The sequence below is a fragment of the Platichthys flesus genome, chromosome 4 (genome assembly GCF_949316205.1).
Source record: "Platichthys flesus chromosome 4, fPlaFle2.1, whole genome shotgun sequence".
In the NCBI taxonomy this organism is placed as follows: Eukaryota; Metazoa; Chordata; class Actinopteri; order Pleuronectiformes; family Pleuronectidae; genus Platichthys; species Platichthys flesus.
Window position 1 is genome coordinate 19,718,132 of NC_084948.1, and position 15,502 is coordinate 19,733,633.

General features: G+C 41.4%; 1 protein-coding gene across 1 annotated transcript in view; it reads left to right on the forward strand.

The window, feature by feature from the left end:
• The window catches only part of LOC133952416 (neprilysin-like), a 31,062-nt gene extending 16,319 nt beyond the window's left edge, over positions 1 to 14,743 (forward strand). The window contains exons 5-23 of the mRNA XM_062386844.1: positions 899 to 979; positions 1,369 to 1,464; positions 1,557 to 1,675; positions 1,801 to 1,869; positions 2,436 to 2,570; positions 3,164 to 3,265; positions 3,377 to 3,513; positions 3,649 to 3,742; positions 4,732 to 4,860; positions 7,776 to 7,874; positions 7,988 to 8,065; positions 8,287 to 8,390; positions 8,754 to 8,812; positions 8,912 to 9,031; positions 9,447 to 9,580; positions 9,988 to 10,053; positions 11,499 to 11,594; positions 11,838 to 11,914; positions 12,015 to 14,743. Coding sequence (XP_062242828.1) covers positions 899 to 979; positions 1,369 to 1,464; positions 1,557 to 1,675; positions 1,801 to 1,869; positions 2,436 to 2,570; positions 3,164 to 3,265; positions 3,377 to 3,513; positions 3,649 to 3,742; positions 4,732 to 4,860; positions 7,776 to 7,874; positions 7,988 to 8,065; positions 8,287 to 8,390; positions 8,754 to 8,812; positions 8,912 to 9,031; positions 9,447 to 9,580; positions 9,988 to 10,053; positions 11,499 to 11,594; positions 11,838 to 11,914; positions 12,015 to 12,114 — 1,895 coding nt within the window. The 3' untranslated portion in view covers positions 12,115 to 14,743. The remainder of the gene's footprint in view (positions 1 to 898; positions 980 to 1,368; positions 1,465 to 1,556; positions 1,676 to 1,800; positions 1,870 to 2,435; positions 2,571 to 3,163; positions 3,266 to 3,376; positions 3,514 to 3,648; positions 3,743 to 4,731; positions 4,861 to 7,775; positions 7,875 to 7,987; positions 8,066 to 8,286; positions 8,391 to 8,753; positions 8,813 to 8,911; positions 9,032 to 9,446; positions 9,581 to 9,987; positions 10,054 to 11,498; positions 11,595 to 11,837; positions 11,915 to 12,014) is intronic.
• Positions 14,744 to 15,502: the final 759 nt, after the last annotated feature.

The window sequence follows — 15,502 nt, forward strand, 5'->3', positions numbered from 1 at the left end:
GAAGTAATTGTTTAAAACGAAAACTGCATATACACTAATTTGTGTTTATATGACAGCTCTGACCTCTACAACAAACGACCCAAATAATCTCAATCACCCGATGGAATGATTAATTGCAGCGCTGCTATAAGTTGTTTGTTTAATCACATTTTTTAATCAGTCATTCGGAGCTAATTTTGGCCCATGCACTGTGCCAGTGATTGTTTTAGTGGTTCGCTGTGCTAGCTCTAATCAATCCACATGTTGGAGCGTGATGTTCTCAAAGTTGAACGTGAACCTGTCGCAGAGTAGTGAAAACACAAGATCAAAATTAAGTCTTAAGTTGTTTTCTGAAAACCTATAATAAGCATTTCATTCCGTCTAAATATTGTCCTTTTTGTCATTGTATTCATTTTTCAGGCAACTTCTAATGAAAACATGCAATTAAGATGAACTGACATTTGTTTCCCATCAGCTTCATACAATTTGTTTGTGTTTTGTTTTGTTTCACAGTTTCTGACTCATTCCCTTGAGATATATTCATATATCGTGTTTTCTTTCCTCCCCTTTGACTAATTTTCGCTGTTGTCTGTTTTGTCCCCGGTCTCTATGAATTGCTTGGGTTCAAACACTTTATTTTTCCTGGTGCTGTGTGACAGAGCGTTAGACGACACCCTTTAATTAAAACGATTAAACGCATCTGGACGACAGCTGGATCCCATTTGGAATACAGAACATTCCGCATTGTACCTGAGGATATTAACACCCCTTCTCTCTTAGTCCATCCCTCGGTCCGAATTAACACATGCATACTCATACCCCCCCCCCCCCCCCCCCCCCCCCCCCATACACCTTTATCATTATGTCTCTGTCTGGTTCTCTCCCTCACGCCCGCCTTGTTTCTATTGTCTCTTTGTAGGTGTCCTTGAAAAAACAGTGGAAGGGGAAGCCGTCGCTCTCGTCAAGGCAAAGACTCTTTACAAGTCCTGCACTAATGAGAGTGAGTCAGCAGCCATGAGATATAAAGACAGTTACCGTTAACTTCTGGTCGTCCGAACGGGAACATTTTGTTTTTTAACACAAAACGTTTTATTATATGCTATATTTTATTGTCAAACTAAATGTATTATAAACCATTAGGGTGAAAAGTGTCAAGAGCAAAATGAGTAAATGTAAAATCGTAATGGCTTTATTAATTCGATTTACAGGATTATGGGATGCAAAGTAAGCTCCATCGCTAATGTGGTCAAATCTGTGTAGATGCATTACACTGAGTGATATATGTAATATAACATTTATTTGTTTACACTTTTTTGTAATCTGACTGGTATAATACAAATGTATCCATTATGAAAAGCTGAAGTTTACGCGTGTGTTTTAATCTTTAAGGTTTGATTGAGCTCAGAGGAGGCAGCCCATTGCTCGACATGCTGCCTGATGTGTTTGAGTGGCCCATGGCTGTGGACAACTGGGAAACCAACCACGGTAGGGTATTGTTTCCCACTTTCCCACGAAGCATATGCCACCCACAGCTGTTTCTTGCTTTCTCACTCCTTCCTTCCCCCTCGGTTCTTCAGGTAAAACATGGCGGATGGAAGACGTCATCGCCAAGCTGAACGAGAAATACGGAACTCAACTCTTGGTTAACTTTTTCGTCGGCACCGATGACAGGGACTCCAGTTCCCACATCATTCATGTAGGTGTGCAAATGTAGCTAGAAATCCCTCATCTCTTTGTTTCTCTGTATCTCACTCTTCTATCGTATCCACGCAGCTCCTTCAGCTTATGTAAATAAACGGATCTTGTCCTCTGCTTTCCTAGTTCGACCAGCAGACAAGTCTTGGGCTCTTGTCCAGAGATTACTACACCTGTACGGGACCCTATGCGGAGGTAAGTTAATATATACACACATGCACAAACGCCCACTTCTAATTTACAATAATGTAAATAGATCCATGTGCTCATTTGGACCAGTGCCACTGAGTCTGGGTTCCATGTCCCCTTGAGTTAGTTTGGGGGAAACCAGATGACCATGAAATGATGAGGGCATTTGTTTAGTGCTCAAATTAATTGTCTGTTTATTCATGTGCCTACTCGCATTTGTGAGCATGCCTGTACATGCTGAATGAAACGAGGCCGTAAGTGATGATCAAAAATCTGTGAGACGAAACAGAAGAGGTTTGATTGGGTCTGAATCCAGACCAGATGTGTGTGATTGGAGCAGACATCCCCTGCCCTGATTTTATTTGAAAGTTCACCACGGTTGATATGCAGAAAGCAGCACTTGACTGCACTCGGCTCGCGGCGGGCTGAGTGTATGTGTGTGTATCTGTGCACAAGTGTAAGCCGTCACCTACGTTTTTTTGGTCAGTGGCTATATTCAAACCAAATTCAAATTCCTTCCTGTTGAAATAAAGGCATGATTGGAGGGTAATGAAAGAGTTTGTGTTTGGCAGCCATGTCGGGCCTATGAGCAGTTCATGATTGACCTGGTGAAGCTGATCCGCACCGACCGGCATCTCGCCATCAACGAAACCAGCATCAGAGAGGAGGTGACGCGGATCATAGACCTGGAGAGAGACATCGCAAACGTGAGTGTGCAGTTTTGCGTTCAACCTTTGACTAACCAGCTTCCCCGCGTCTTACAAATCGCGATCTTTGTTCTCTGAGAAACTGATGGAAGGTGACCTCGTTTTCCCGCAGCACTGCATACCTTATTTTCTATCTCAGCTTCACACAACAGCAGGAATTTGTGAGCAAACCACATGTGACAGTATGACCTTCCGCTCCTACTTTGTAGCTCAAAGCAGAGTGTTCTCTGCGTGTATGGGGCGGCACTCTGGAGCAGCCGCTGTGTAAAACAAGCTGTTAACTAGCCTGTTCCTTACACAACAACTTTTCTCAGATATCAACAGGCTACCACGGCCTGCATTTGTCATCCTGGGCCGCTCTGTTCTGCTGACTGCCATGCTCCACTTCTTCGCCTCTCCGCTGCTGGCTTTTACAAGGCAGCTATAGCGTTGGAGCTCTGACATTTAAAGACCTAAAACCTCTTGAGACCCTAAATATGTTTTCTGCTGCTTGACCTGCAATGCATGTGCACACATGTGTCAAGAAACGGGGAGGGTGGTGTGTGGTGACAACATTCTTTGATTTTCAACCTCTCTGTCTTGCCCTCTCGAAGTCGACTGATTCTCCAGAGGACCGGAACAACCCAGTGTTGCTGTACAACAAGATGAACCTGGGCGATCTCAATGCCAACTTCACCCTTGAGGTTGATTCACAGGTTAAGATAAACTCTTTCTCTGTCCAAAGTTCTTATTTCTTTTCCCCTGTTTTCCTCTTCATAATATTTTTTTCCCGTCTCGTCCTTTGTACTTTTGGACTCATCCTGAAGGTATTTGACTGGAGTTACTTCACGGCTAAGCTAATGGACACGGTCAACATCAGCGTTTCTGATACCGAGAAGATCATAAACTACTCACCAAACTATTACAGAAGACTCAACCTTGTCTTGGCCAGATACAACAAGAGGTGTGTGTGTATTTGTACGAGTTCTTGGTTGTGTGGTATGTGAGGATGTTAGTGGGGGGAACTTAAAGAATGCAATGTAAACAGCAGTTGCTATCATACCATGTGACAAAGAGACTTTCTTTCCTCTCCTCACAGGGACCTTCAGAACTACATGGTGTGGCGCTTCGCTATGAACATGGTGGTGGGCCTGAGCAGAAGTTACAGGGACACAAGGAAAGCCTTCCGCAAGGTACAGCAATAGGATGCATGTATTAATTTTGACAACCCACTTAAATTGAAACACAACCCAGTACCGAATTGGTTTCAGTCGTTCTGTCGAGGCTTTGGTCATAAGGACGTGGCAGGGGTTGCTGGGAAAACATGGACGCTCGCAGGAATTTTCACATCAAAATTTAGAGTAACGGCCAGAAGATTTGAGTAAGTTCGCAAGGTTTCTTCTTGTATGGAATTTGCATGATCTCCCCGTATCTACATGGGTTTTCTCTGGGTTCTATGTCCTCCCACAGTTTGAAAGCATTTAGTTTGAAACTGGAGTCTCTAAATTGATTTTTGGCGTGAATATGCATGTTAATGATTATCTCAGTATGCTGGCGATCTGTCCAGGCTGTACCCGGCCTCTCGCCCAATGTCAGCTGGGATTGGTTCCAGCTCCCCTCTCGACCTTCAGAGGATAAGCAGTATAGATTGATGGATGGATTTAAGGTGTGGAAAAGTTGTGACCAAGGTATAGAGTGAGACATTTACAAAGTCTATATAGCCATGCAAGTGGCTCTGTCTGAGCTCAATGCAAAAGTTGGCAACATTTGCTAACTAGCCAACTAACTCTGCCTCGGCTAATCCCCAATCTCACCATGTTATATTCGTTGCTGACAGATAATCAATAACCTCCCTGGTGGAGATAACAATGTCAACTTCATCAGGTTGGAGGTATCAAGGTATCTCTAAAATGGGTAGGATTCACCCTCTGGGGACTATGGATGTCAGCAATTAAGTCGATGGCAATCCATCCAACAGTTGGGATATTCTTCTCCATATTTATAAGCTCTCTAATCTAATAATTTCCCTTCTGCCCTGTTTCTCACTGTATATTCCTGAATGTAATGGTAATACATAATGAAGGGGCATTTATTATGAATTGCCACGAGCCTCTTTAAACAATGTGCTGAGCAGTCCATCCTGCATCTCTAATTGATCTGTGCCTCGTTACTTTCCCTGCAGGCTCTGTCTGGCACGACGTCAGAGGCAGCCGTGTGGCGACAGTGTGCACTCTACGTCAACAACAACATGGACAACGCTGTCGGACGCCTTTATGTGCAAGAGGCTTTCTCCGAAAAGAGCAAAGAACTGGTCAGTGAACGTCGGATTATTCTTTAAAATATCAAATTTAATGCTGTGTTGAAAGCGGTTAACAATATCATCAAGGGTACTTCCTTCATTAGGGAGAATACATTCTGTAAAAAACATAAAACATGAATCTTTTTATACTATACATGTTGTTTTATTGAAAATGGACCTAGTACCGAGAATGAATCTGCAGGGAAGGAGTTTTCACAAAATCAGTGTAACAGTGTTTATGAATTTAGTTATTCAGACATTCAGTTCATGTGTTTCAGGCACATCCCACTGGGTTTTATTTATGTCTCTTACTCACCTATGTTTTTATCACCCTTGTGTTTTGTGTCTCCACCACAGTAATGTATTTATTTTTGCTTGCACCCATTGAAAGCAGCTGAACAAGGTATCCTAGTTGTCATGCCCACACCACCCACACTCATTGCTGTGCTTGTGTGCGTGTGTGTCTTTTGTGTGTGTGTGTGAGTGTGTGTGTGTGTGTGTGTGTGTGTGTGTGTGTGTGCGTGCTTTGGCACATGGCCACGTGCACACGAGTCAGATTGTGTGTGTGAGAATGTGTACATCAGTCATAACTGACAAGCGTTTCACACACTGTAAATCTCTGTCATTTCCTGCACCTTTGCCCAGTCCTACGTGTGGATCTCACTTTGCACCCGGTGCAAATGTGTTGGTGTGAGTATTTGAGTTCGTGAAAAATAACACACAACTCTTTTAATCCTGCAAGAATATATATGAACACTCCTCTCCCCAAATGAAATGGAACTACTGACATTAAAGGGATAGTTCACCCAGAAATGAAAATTCACAGATTTTCTACTCACCCCTACCTGATTAGTGACCTCTCTTCAGACGTGATGAAACAGTCAAAACATAACATGCCTCCATACCAAGTGTCCGGAAGCCCCCACATTCATATTTGACTCGAAAAAAAGGTAATTTAAGCCAAGTTTTAAGCCTAAAAGTCCAGCAGAAGTGGCTGAGCTCGCTGACATTAACATTTCCGACGGCCCCTGAATGCAGCTCTTCGGAAGACATCAGCAGACATTCAAACTAAAAACATGGTGTAGAAAACCTTTTCCATTTCAAGCTATGTTAAACTTCTTTCCACTCGAAACTTCAGGGGCAAAATTGGGCGATAGAAAAAAATATTAGAACTGGTTTGATCAGTTTTTAAAGTATGGTGTCTCTTTTTGGATCAACCTGTTATCTATGTATTTATTTAAAGGGAAGAGTACAAACATAACTGAGACAGCAATTTACCAAATTAAGGTTTCAAGCTGATACATGTGTAGTCCCCTGCAGTTCAGGCGTAGTTACAGAAGATTTTCAAGCACATTTAATGATTATAAACAGGTTACTAATTCATCGTTACATAGAGTGCAGAGGAAAGGGTCCTTCTGATGTACTATTTTAAAATGAGGAATATTATCCAGTCACTGATTGAATGAACATCACTTTGTTTAGTGTTTGGAGACTGAGCAAATTAAATCAAATTGAATAGCAGTGGATCAATGCCCATCATAATACTATTATGATGCATGCGTATTTAGTGACCCCTGCATTCAACCATTGTATTATGGGATTCCATAAACAGACCAGCTGCCACACACACACACACACACACACAAGCTGGATGCTAAAAGGTTTTCAGGAAGAGCCTCATCATTATGTTCCTCGTTTATGGTTTGTGGCGAACCACAGCATGTTGTCCGAGTGGTTGTGCAGTGTGTTATCGAGGGGTCTGCTGATGTGATAAGACACTGGAATGCCTCCCTCAGCTCACTGTGGTCTCAGTGAGCTGCTTTGAGGAATCTGGTTGGTTGACCTCCACTGTCACTGCAATTGTTTTAATTTCCCCCTCTCCTCCTCTGCTTTCATTCTTTTATAGCTTCACAGACTTTATTCTGGAATTATGCGAAATATGATTATGTTGATGGACATAAAATAGTGCAGAGAACATGGTACTAGACATGGTTTGCACAGCATTATGACACCCTGGTGGCGTCAGTCAGTCTGTCCCACTGTGCGCAGGCACATTCTTTTAAACTAGAGAGCAATACATTACAGAAACATTAACTTTACACCGCAGGTTCCCAACCCCCCCCAAAAACACCCTTTTGATGTGGAGCACCTTGCTGAGCGAATCTGTAAAGAAAAGACAAATTGTTGACATGTTTGTTCAGTTTTAAACATTTATTTATTTAGTAAGAATATAAAAACTTGTTTGTTTAACATTATGCTCAAGAAGATATTCCGGCATCTAGATGTATATGGCACAGGGTTATTTCTTCTATGAGTAAATGAAAATATTTAAAATATGTACATCAGTAGCATTATTAATTACACATTTACAAAATTTCAGACGGTATAGCAGACATCTAGTAAGGAGAATTCTAATGCAAGAAGAGGAGACTTTTGTTAATAAGGCTTAAACTATAATACTATATATTTTTTTTTAATAATGAAGTATTTCTACTTGTCATTACCCTTTTCCTTTTATGTGAATACATAGTCTTGATAGCATTACAGTGACATGAATCAATCACTTTAACACCCAAGGTCATAGCCCTCCAGACAGAGGGAGTGGAACACAGAGTCCATCATGCGTTAATGTGTGACTGTGTAAACACGAGGCCTAATTCAGGGAATTGTATTTTCATGACTTTGTTGCACAGTATGTTGCAAGACTGTTTTATTGTGTTTTTCACTGGATCCTCTCCACAGACCTTATGAAAAAAGAAGATTAAAAAAAAAAAATCCCACACAATGGACAATTTGTATTGACTGACAGTTTGAGGCTTTGTGTTCTTGTTTCTCTTTTTGTTGTTACACATTAGTGACATGTTTCTGATCGTTCTCTCTCTCTCTCTCTCTCTTTGCGTGTGTGTCTGTGTGTGGGGGGGAATCAGATGGAAGAGATGATCAAAGACATTCGGGAAGTGTTCATCAGTAACCTCGATGACCTGACCTGGATGGATGCAGAGACTAAGAAAGCAGCGGAGGAGAAGGTATTCGTTATAATTATCTCTCCGATGTTATTGTGATGCTTCACGTTGGGCTCTGTAGGAATTGTGGGGATTGAGGGGTTTGTTTATCAAATCTTCTCTCCCTCTGTCTGTAGGCCCGAGCCATTCGGGAGCGGATCGGCTACTCCGACAACATCATGGATGACAAATACCTGAACAATGAGTACAAAGATGTGAGTGTCTTAAAAAAATGCAATTATGTTTTTTTTTCTGCCAAATTAATGTAATAGAACACAATGTGCATTCATTGTAGCCACATATCGGTTCTGTTCCGTGAAAACATCTCGGTGCATTCTTGGCTCTCATGAGGCTTTGCTGCTGAATATATGACCGGGTGTTGATAGCTCTCATCGCAGCTAATCCTCCTGCTTCTCTGGCTCTGTGTTGGTGTTAGCTGAGCTACAACGCAGAGGAGTACTTTGAAAACATCCTGCAGAACCTGGAGTATGTGCAGAAGAAGCGCCTGCGGAAACTCCGAGTCAAAGTCAACAAAGAGGAGTAAGATCCCCCGGGGGTGGGGGGGCAGTTTTTTTTTTTTGTAATTACACTGATGCTGGACAAAGAGGGCTTTTTTTTTTTTCGGATGTACAGTAATTAAAAGCTACGTTGTGGAGTATTTAATCGGTTATAATAAATCACTTATCCACTAATGGTATTTGTGGTGTGAAACACAAGCTTGCATGTAGCATAGTGCATTCACACCCTCCCACACAGGAGGGTGGGACTCGCATGTACAGTTCATCCTTCCAGAGACACAGCAGGAATGCTAATATTAGCCTGGTTATTATTAACCACATGTTAATTTTTAAACACGTCATCAAATTTTCATGCCGCACTTCACACCTCTGAACTGTTCTTCAGGTGGGTCACCGGGGCTGCTGTCGTCAACGCCTTCTACTCATCCAGCAAAAACCAAATCGGTACAATCACACGTGCACAAAGGTTTGCAAACATTCATACGTGCAGTTATTTTAAAAGACAAACAACTTAAAGTGTTTTGTTCTTTTCCCCGGTGTCAGTGTTCCCTGCAGGTATCCTCCAGCCGCCTTTCTTCAGCAAAGGCCAGGCCAAGTCTCTCAACTACGGCGGCATCGGCATGGTAATCGGTCATGAGATCACACATGGCTTTGATGACAATGGTATGATTTTCCACATTGTTGCTCTCGCTTCCGCCCGGAGGCAGTTTTGCCTGATTACTCTGGACAGTATATCTTTCTGTAACTGGTTCCATTTCAGGAAAAAAGAAAGAGGGGAAAAAAAAGTTTTGACGTGCCTTTTCTGTGTTCCGCCTCAGATTGTTTTTCACTGCATTCCTTTTGAAGTTATTATGTTCAATTTTTAAGATTTCAGTGTTCTTTTGTACTGATATCCACAACTGCACGCCGCCCAGAAACACACAATGGAAATTAATGAATGGAATGGAAACATGTAATTTTTAAGTCGCATGCAGCTTTTGAGCAGCTTTTTGAGGCATTTGAAATGCATCACAATAGTTTTTTTTGTTGATCAAATCCAAGCAGCTGACTCTCCGTGCATCTGGCCTCTTTTTTTTAGGCCGTAACTATGATAAGGACGGTGACCTGAAGGACTGGTGGACACCAGACTCCACTCAGAGGTTCCTGGAGCTGTCAAAGTGCATTGTCGATCAGTACGGCAACTTCTCTTGGGACCTGGCCAACGGACTTAATGTACGTCTTGGTAGACAGGCAAAATCTGTCTTCTTCTTTCGTATCAAATGTTGTGTTTTCTGGACAATATTTTTTCAAATATTATCCTGAACCTTGCCTTTGTCCTATTTGATGTCTTTTTACCTTTGCCAGCGTATCCAACTGGCAAAATCTTCTGTTTCCCCCAGTTCTGCAGCCTAATCTCATCTCGGCTTCCAGTGTCATATCAATCCCTCTCCCTGTCTTTGCCTCTTCTCCTCTGTCCTCTTGCTTTGAACAATGCTTCTTTTATTCAACGGGGAGAGGATTTCTTGATTCCAAAGAGCATTATTTGTGATTTGCTGGAATACATAGAAGAAGAAAAAATAACAGTTTGTCCTTTCTACTTGCCAATCTTTGTCATCTCTCTCCTTCTGTTGCCTCTCTAGTTAAATGGTAACAACACCCTCGGGGAGAACATTGCTGACAATGGAGGGATACGTCAGGCGTATCAGGTAATGAGCTTGAAATCAAAGGAGGAAAACTTGGTTTAAGAGCGCTGGTTTACATATGTGGTAGTGGGGGGGCTTGGTCGGGGTTTGTTATTATCATCAGTTTGCTAACATGAATGGACAAGTCATTTCGTCACGTCACAGACCGGCTCATTAGCTGCTGTATACACAACAATGGAGAAAATGGTGTTGCCACTAATTAAATCAGTTTTGACGAGAGGTGAGCAGCAGTTGGATATTCACAGATTTTTATGTGATGCAAGATGACAAACATGTTCGTTGCAAAACAAGCATAGTGTTTCTGTGCAATGCATTTATATAGTCAACTCTGTGGTTCTTTTGCCGGCAATCAGTGATTTGAATTTCTTACAAACGGTCAGCACTTCCGTATAAAAGAGGTTTTGTGCTGGAGAGGAATTGTGACGTGTAATTATTTGTCCTACCCTAAACACAAGGTTGGCGTGAATTAGCATTTAGATGCACATTTAAGAGCTGAAAATATAGTTTACAGAAGCTGCAGCGGCAAATTTCATTCAATGGCGAATAATTCATGGTTGAACGGACTATTTCCAAAACAACACAGATGGATATTATGGAGACACGACGCAGGTACAGCTCAACATTCTCCAAACTGCATAAAAATCCAAACCCGTATTCTACAAGAGGTTTAAAGGCAGTACCCCGCAGAAATGTGTCATTTTCATAAATGGAATAACAACCAATACTGAAAAAAAAGGCAATTTAGATTACAAACTGTTCAGGGGCAGGTTCAGAACCTGGGCTGTTGTTGTTTTATTTCAAATCTGTCAAAGGTCAATCTCACACCGTGTGTACTAAAGTAAGTGGTCCAAATTTCACAAAATAAGATGTTTATGCTTTGGCGACAAGCCTCCGCATTTCTGCTCTTGGATTTTATTCATATATCGATTGAGCTGCTTCCCTCTGCTGAGCACAAAGGAAGAAAAACTTGTGTATCGCTGCTTGTTGCTTTTTACACATGTTCCTCTTCTGTAACGATATTAATAGCTACAACACACATTATGCTCATCGGGAATTAAAATCTCATATTAATGCATTAACATTATCATATTATAATTTGTGTAGCCTACAGCCCTCTTATAATTGTCAAGCTACAATAATTGTATTATGTTGTCAATCAATAACATCCGTCTGTGCTTAAAATTTTTATTTAAGTTTGATACTTATACATTTGAATAATGTAGCACATTAAATATTTAACACGTCATGTACTATGAAGCATCTCTCTGAACTTTTTATCTAAAATGCCGGGTTTATTGCTTTATTTTGATACAAATTTACAGCTGAATAGTCAGAAATAGTTTTAGGAGTTTGTAAAGTACAGAAGCGATTTGAAATTATGTTTATTTTTCATTTTTCATAAAAAAATTAAAGGTTATATTGAATAATTGAATCTGTTCAAACAATAGGCCTACAAGAACTTTGTGAATGTACACGGAGAGGAGCCAACACTACCCGGCATTGACCTTTCCCACGATCAACTCTTCTTCTTAAACTTTGCTCAGGTAACAGATGGATTGGATTCTCAGATCATGGATTGTAAAAAGCATGGATGGAATATTTTGAGATTAGATGGATGATGGCTGGATGGAATAAAAGACCAGGTGCATGGATATTTTATGGATATGAATGAATGGATACGGTTTTTTATGTGTGAAATACTCTGTGTTACAATGGGTGGATGAATTGATGGATGGAATGATGGATAAATGAATGTAAAGATGGATCTTAATCACTGTTTTTTTCAGGTGTGGTGTGGGACACACAGACCAGAACAGGCTGTTAATTCCATCAAAGTCGATGTACACAGTCCAGGGAAATTCAGGTTAATCAAAATCAACAGTATTATGCTCGGGGCAAAGGGCAGGAATTCCATTACAGTGGTATTAACATTTTGTTGGATGTCATCCTCTCATGTGTCACAGGGTACTGGGCTCTCTTCAGAACTTCCCGGAATTTTCCAAAGCATTCAGCTGCAACAAGAGCAGCCAAATGGTCCCTGACAACATCTGCCGTGTGTGGTGATCCACAGACCTCTGGGATGGGCACTGTTCTCAAATGGGGTCTTCCCCATCCACCCGACAGTACCTGTCCCCTCTGACTGCTGGAGCACTTGTGTGTGGGGCTAGAGGGAAGTGGCAGCTCCCCTGCTCTCTTTACTGGATGGACCAGGGCTGGTGGACTGACACTGCAGAATGCACTTCCTCCAAGGAGAGCAGCGGACTGAACCCTCACGGACAACCGTCTCTCCGACTCCGATACTGTAGTTCATTCAATCAGCCTAATTACTCTGCTTCTCACTGGATACACTCACTCCTTGTGTTTTTACTTTTCTTTCTCCATTTTCATCTGGTGTTACTACTAATCATTTTTGAGGTCTGACCATGTTGATATGGGTGTGTTTGTATGTGTGTGTGAGCGTGTGAGAGAGTGTGTGTTTCAGTCAAAATACTGTGCAAGTGGTTGGCAGGAGAGGGGCAGTGTGCTCAATCCCACTGGCATATGAATACGCTGCACACCCACTCACACTCATACACATGTAACAGGGCTGAACCACTGTACTGTATGTGGGCCTGAGCTGTTTGCCTTTCAAAAAGCCTCAGCCGGTTTCAGCCTCCATCTACACACACTGACACACAATGCACTCGTATTGTACTCGTTGTTAATACATCGAACCTGATAAGGGAAATTATTTCAGAAAATCTGAATTGATTTTGATGAATTAATAGATAGTAGTTACGCGTGATCACGTATTACACAATATTATAATGATATATATGAATATACATTTAATGATAATGACTCCTGTTCATTCGCAGTACGTCAAATACACCAAAATGCATTTTTTGCTGATTACGAATCATTGAGCTGACAATCGACAGACTTCAGACCCTTTCTATATGTTCAGTGAGCCTCCTTTGTGTTTCTGTATGAATGTATGTATCTATGTATTTTCCAGTATTTGCAAGTCATAATGATTGCTGCCTATTGTTTGTTAAGCAAATTGCTTTGCCTTACATGGTCTGTGTGAGAGTCTCTTTGTATCTGCAGGAAAACAACAGACGATGTATCATTAAAATAACGGTTTGTGTTTTTCACAAATACACTTTCTAAGAGAAGACCTGTATCATGTTGTCCGTATGCTACGGCCACCAGAAATACACTTTCTAAGAGAAGACCTGTATCATGTTGTCCGTATGCTACGGCCACCAGCCGGTTACCTTAACTTTGCATGAAGACTGAACACATCCAACCTGGCTGTGTTATGCCTCTACGGCTTGTTAAGTAACACCTCAAATCCTGTTTCTTTAATCAGTACAAATCAAAGTGTGAAAACACATCCATGGAATCTCCTCTGGTCCCCTGGCAACCCAATGATGATGACAAAGCTGCAGGATTTTGAACCTCTTCACTTAAATCTATGTCTGGATTAAAGAAACAAATCATAATGTGCTAATTAGTGAGTTTTAAATATTGTTTTCCTTTTTAACATTTGGACAGACCCAGGCTATCTGTTAACCATTCTTTCAGTCGTCATGCTTAGCGAATGTAACCGACTTCTGGCTGTGGCTTTTCAAAAAAAATCTTCTTCAAGTAATGTCTGCTGCACACAGATGCAACGTTTTTTGAAATCCTTTAATTGAGGGACCACACGCACACACTTGGCAAATTCCAAGTGTTTTTTTCAGAGACTTAAGAACCCACAGAATCTTGCGTGATCGAACATGACCTCAGGACAAAAACAAAGTTGGAGGCGGACTGCTGGCAAGTTTGTGTTGTGTGTTTCGGTTCTACGCCACCTCCAGTTGGTGACCCTTCCCAGTCAACTCACTCTCACTGGTTATTGCAGGTTTCTGCTAACTCGCCCAGTCCTTTCAAACAACACGAGTCTCCCCAATTTGGAATCAGCTGAACTGGAATCCAAACCCCACAGGTTATCATCTGTGCAGCGGGCATTAGGGAACTTCTCCTTTCAGAAATGGGTCGTGATCTCTGAGTTTGATCCTGGTTTGAATCACATGAGGTGCACACTCACCATCGTTGTGTTCTGTGATTCTTCGACGCACTGATGGAAAAAAGTTAATCGACACAGGACAATATGATTAAGGTTCTTTGAAGGGATGTTCTTATTGCATCTATTTCAAACTTTCCAGAACATTTGCTGGAAATTATGGAACTTTTGAAAACTCCATGCATTTTTCTGAATGCAGAAGGTTATATGTAGTCAATGGAGTCCAATATGGCTTTATTTTCTACGCTGAAACGCATCTGAGGCTGTGATACAAGGTGTGGACATTTTTGCCTATTGCCTTTTTATATAGAGATAAGTGCAATGAATGATGTGCCCTGCTCATGTGGACCACTTCTTCAGATCATACACCCACAGTCTCCACGTTCAGCCTTTATACATTGTTATTTCCCCCCATGTTTTTTTCTCATCTTTGTTATTGCAAGCTCTGTGCCGCTCTCTCATTGTTCACCCCTCAAACTTTCTTTCTTTCTGCCTCTCTCTCCCTCTCTCTCTCACCCACCTGTAGAAAGACAGATATACCTCAGTTGCCTGTATTTAGATACTTTATAATAATGACTGATAATCATCTTGAGGAGCATTTTTGTTTTTCTTTCAAAATAAATCTTTAAATAACACCTTTTAGTCTGTGGACCTGCAAGGTCTGTGTGTGTGGTTGTGTTCGTATTCATCATCTTATATCTGATGTTAAAGGCAGGCAGCCTCAAAATGAGACACATCCTTTAATGGTGGACTTAAATTGTCCGCTGTGAAACCATGTGAGCATACTAAATATCTTGGTGATGCTGACCTGACTTGATTATTTCCCAGAGACTTCAACATAAAGAGATTTTGTTGAAATGCACACTGTGCTGTTCTTTAAAAAAAGGTTCATCTACTGAGACATTCATATATTATGATTCACTCAGTATACATCATTAGTTACCTGAGGGAGACTATTCAGAATACAGGGGTTTAATTTAATTTTGTAATTTCCGTAGAGATGTGAAAAAAGTTGAAATGCAGCGTTCACCAAACTCTTTCCCAGCTGATTTGACCTATAAGCATTGGGGGGAATAAGGGCTAATGTGTGAAGTTGGTCAAAGGCACAAAGCAAACAAATTAATGTGAAACATCTTTATGGCTGTTCCCGAGCTTCCTACCGGTAAATATACCCCATGCTGCAATGAACCAGCAAACACGTTTCCCGGCTCGGGATGATTGAAACTGGAGATGCGAAACAGTCGGCAATGAACAGGGAATGAGCTGAAGAAATAAATCTTTAGGAGGTTCGGAGGTAAAAGAGATGAAGATAGTTACAACATGCAGGACGTATAGAACAGGGGCGCCAAGTAGGAGCAACAGAATCGTCCAACTTTGAAGCCAAGTGTCAAAAATGCCTTG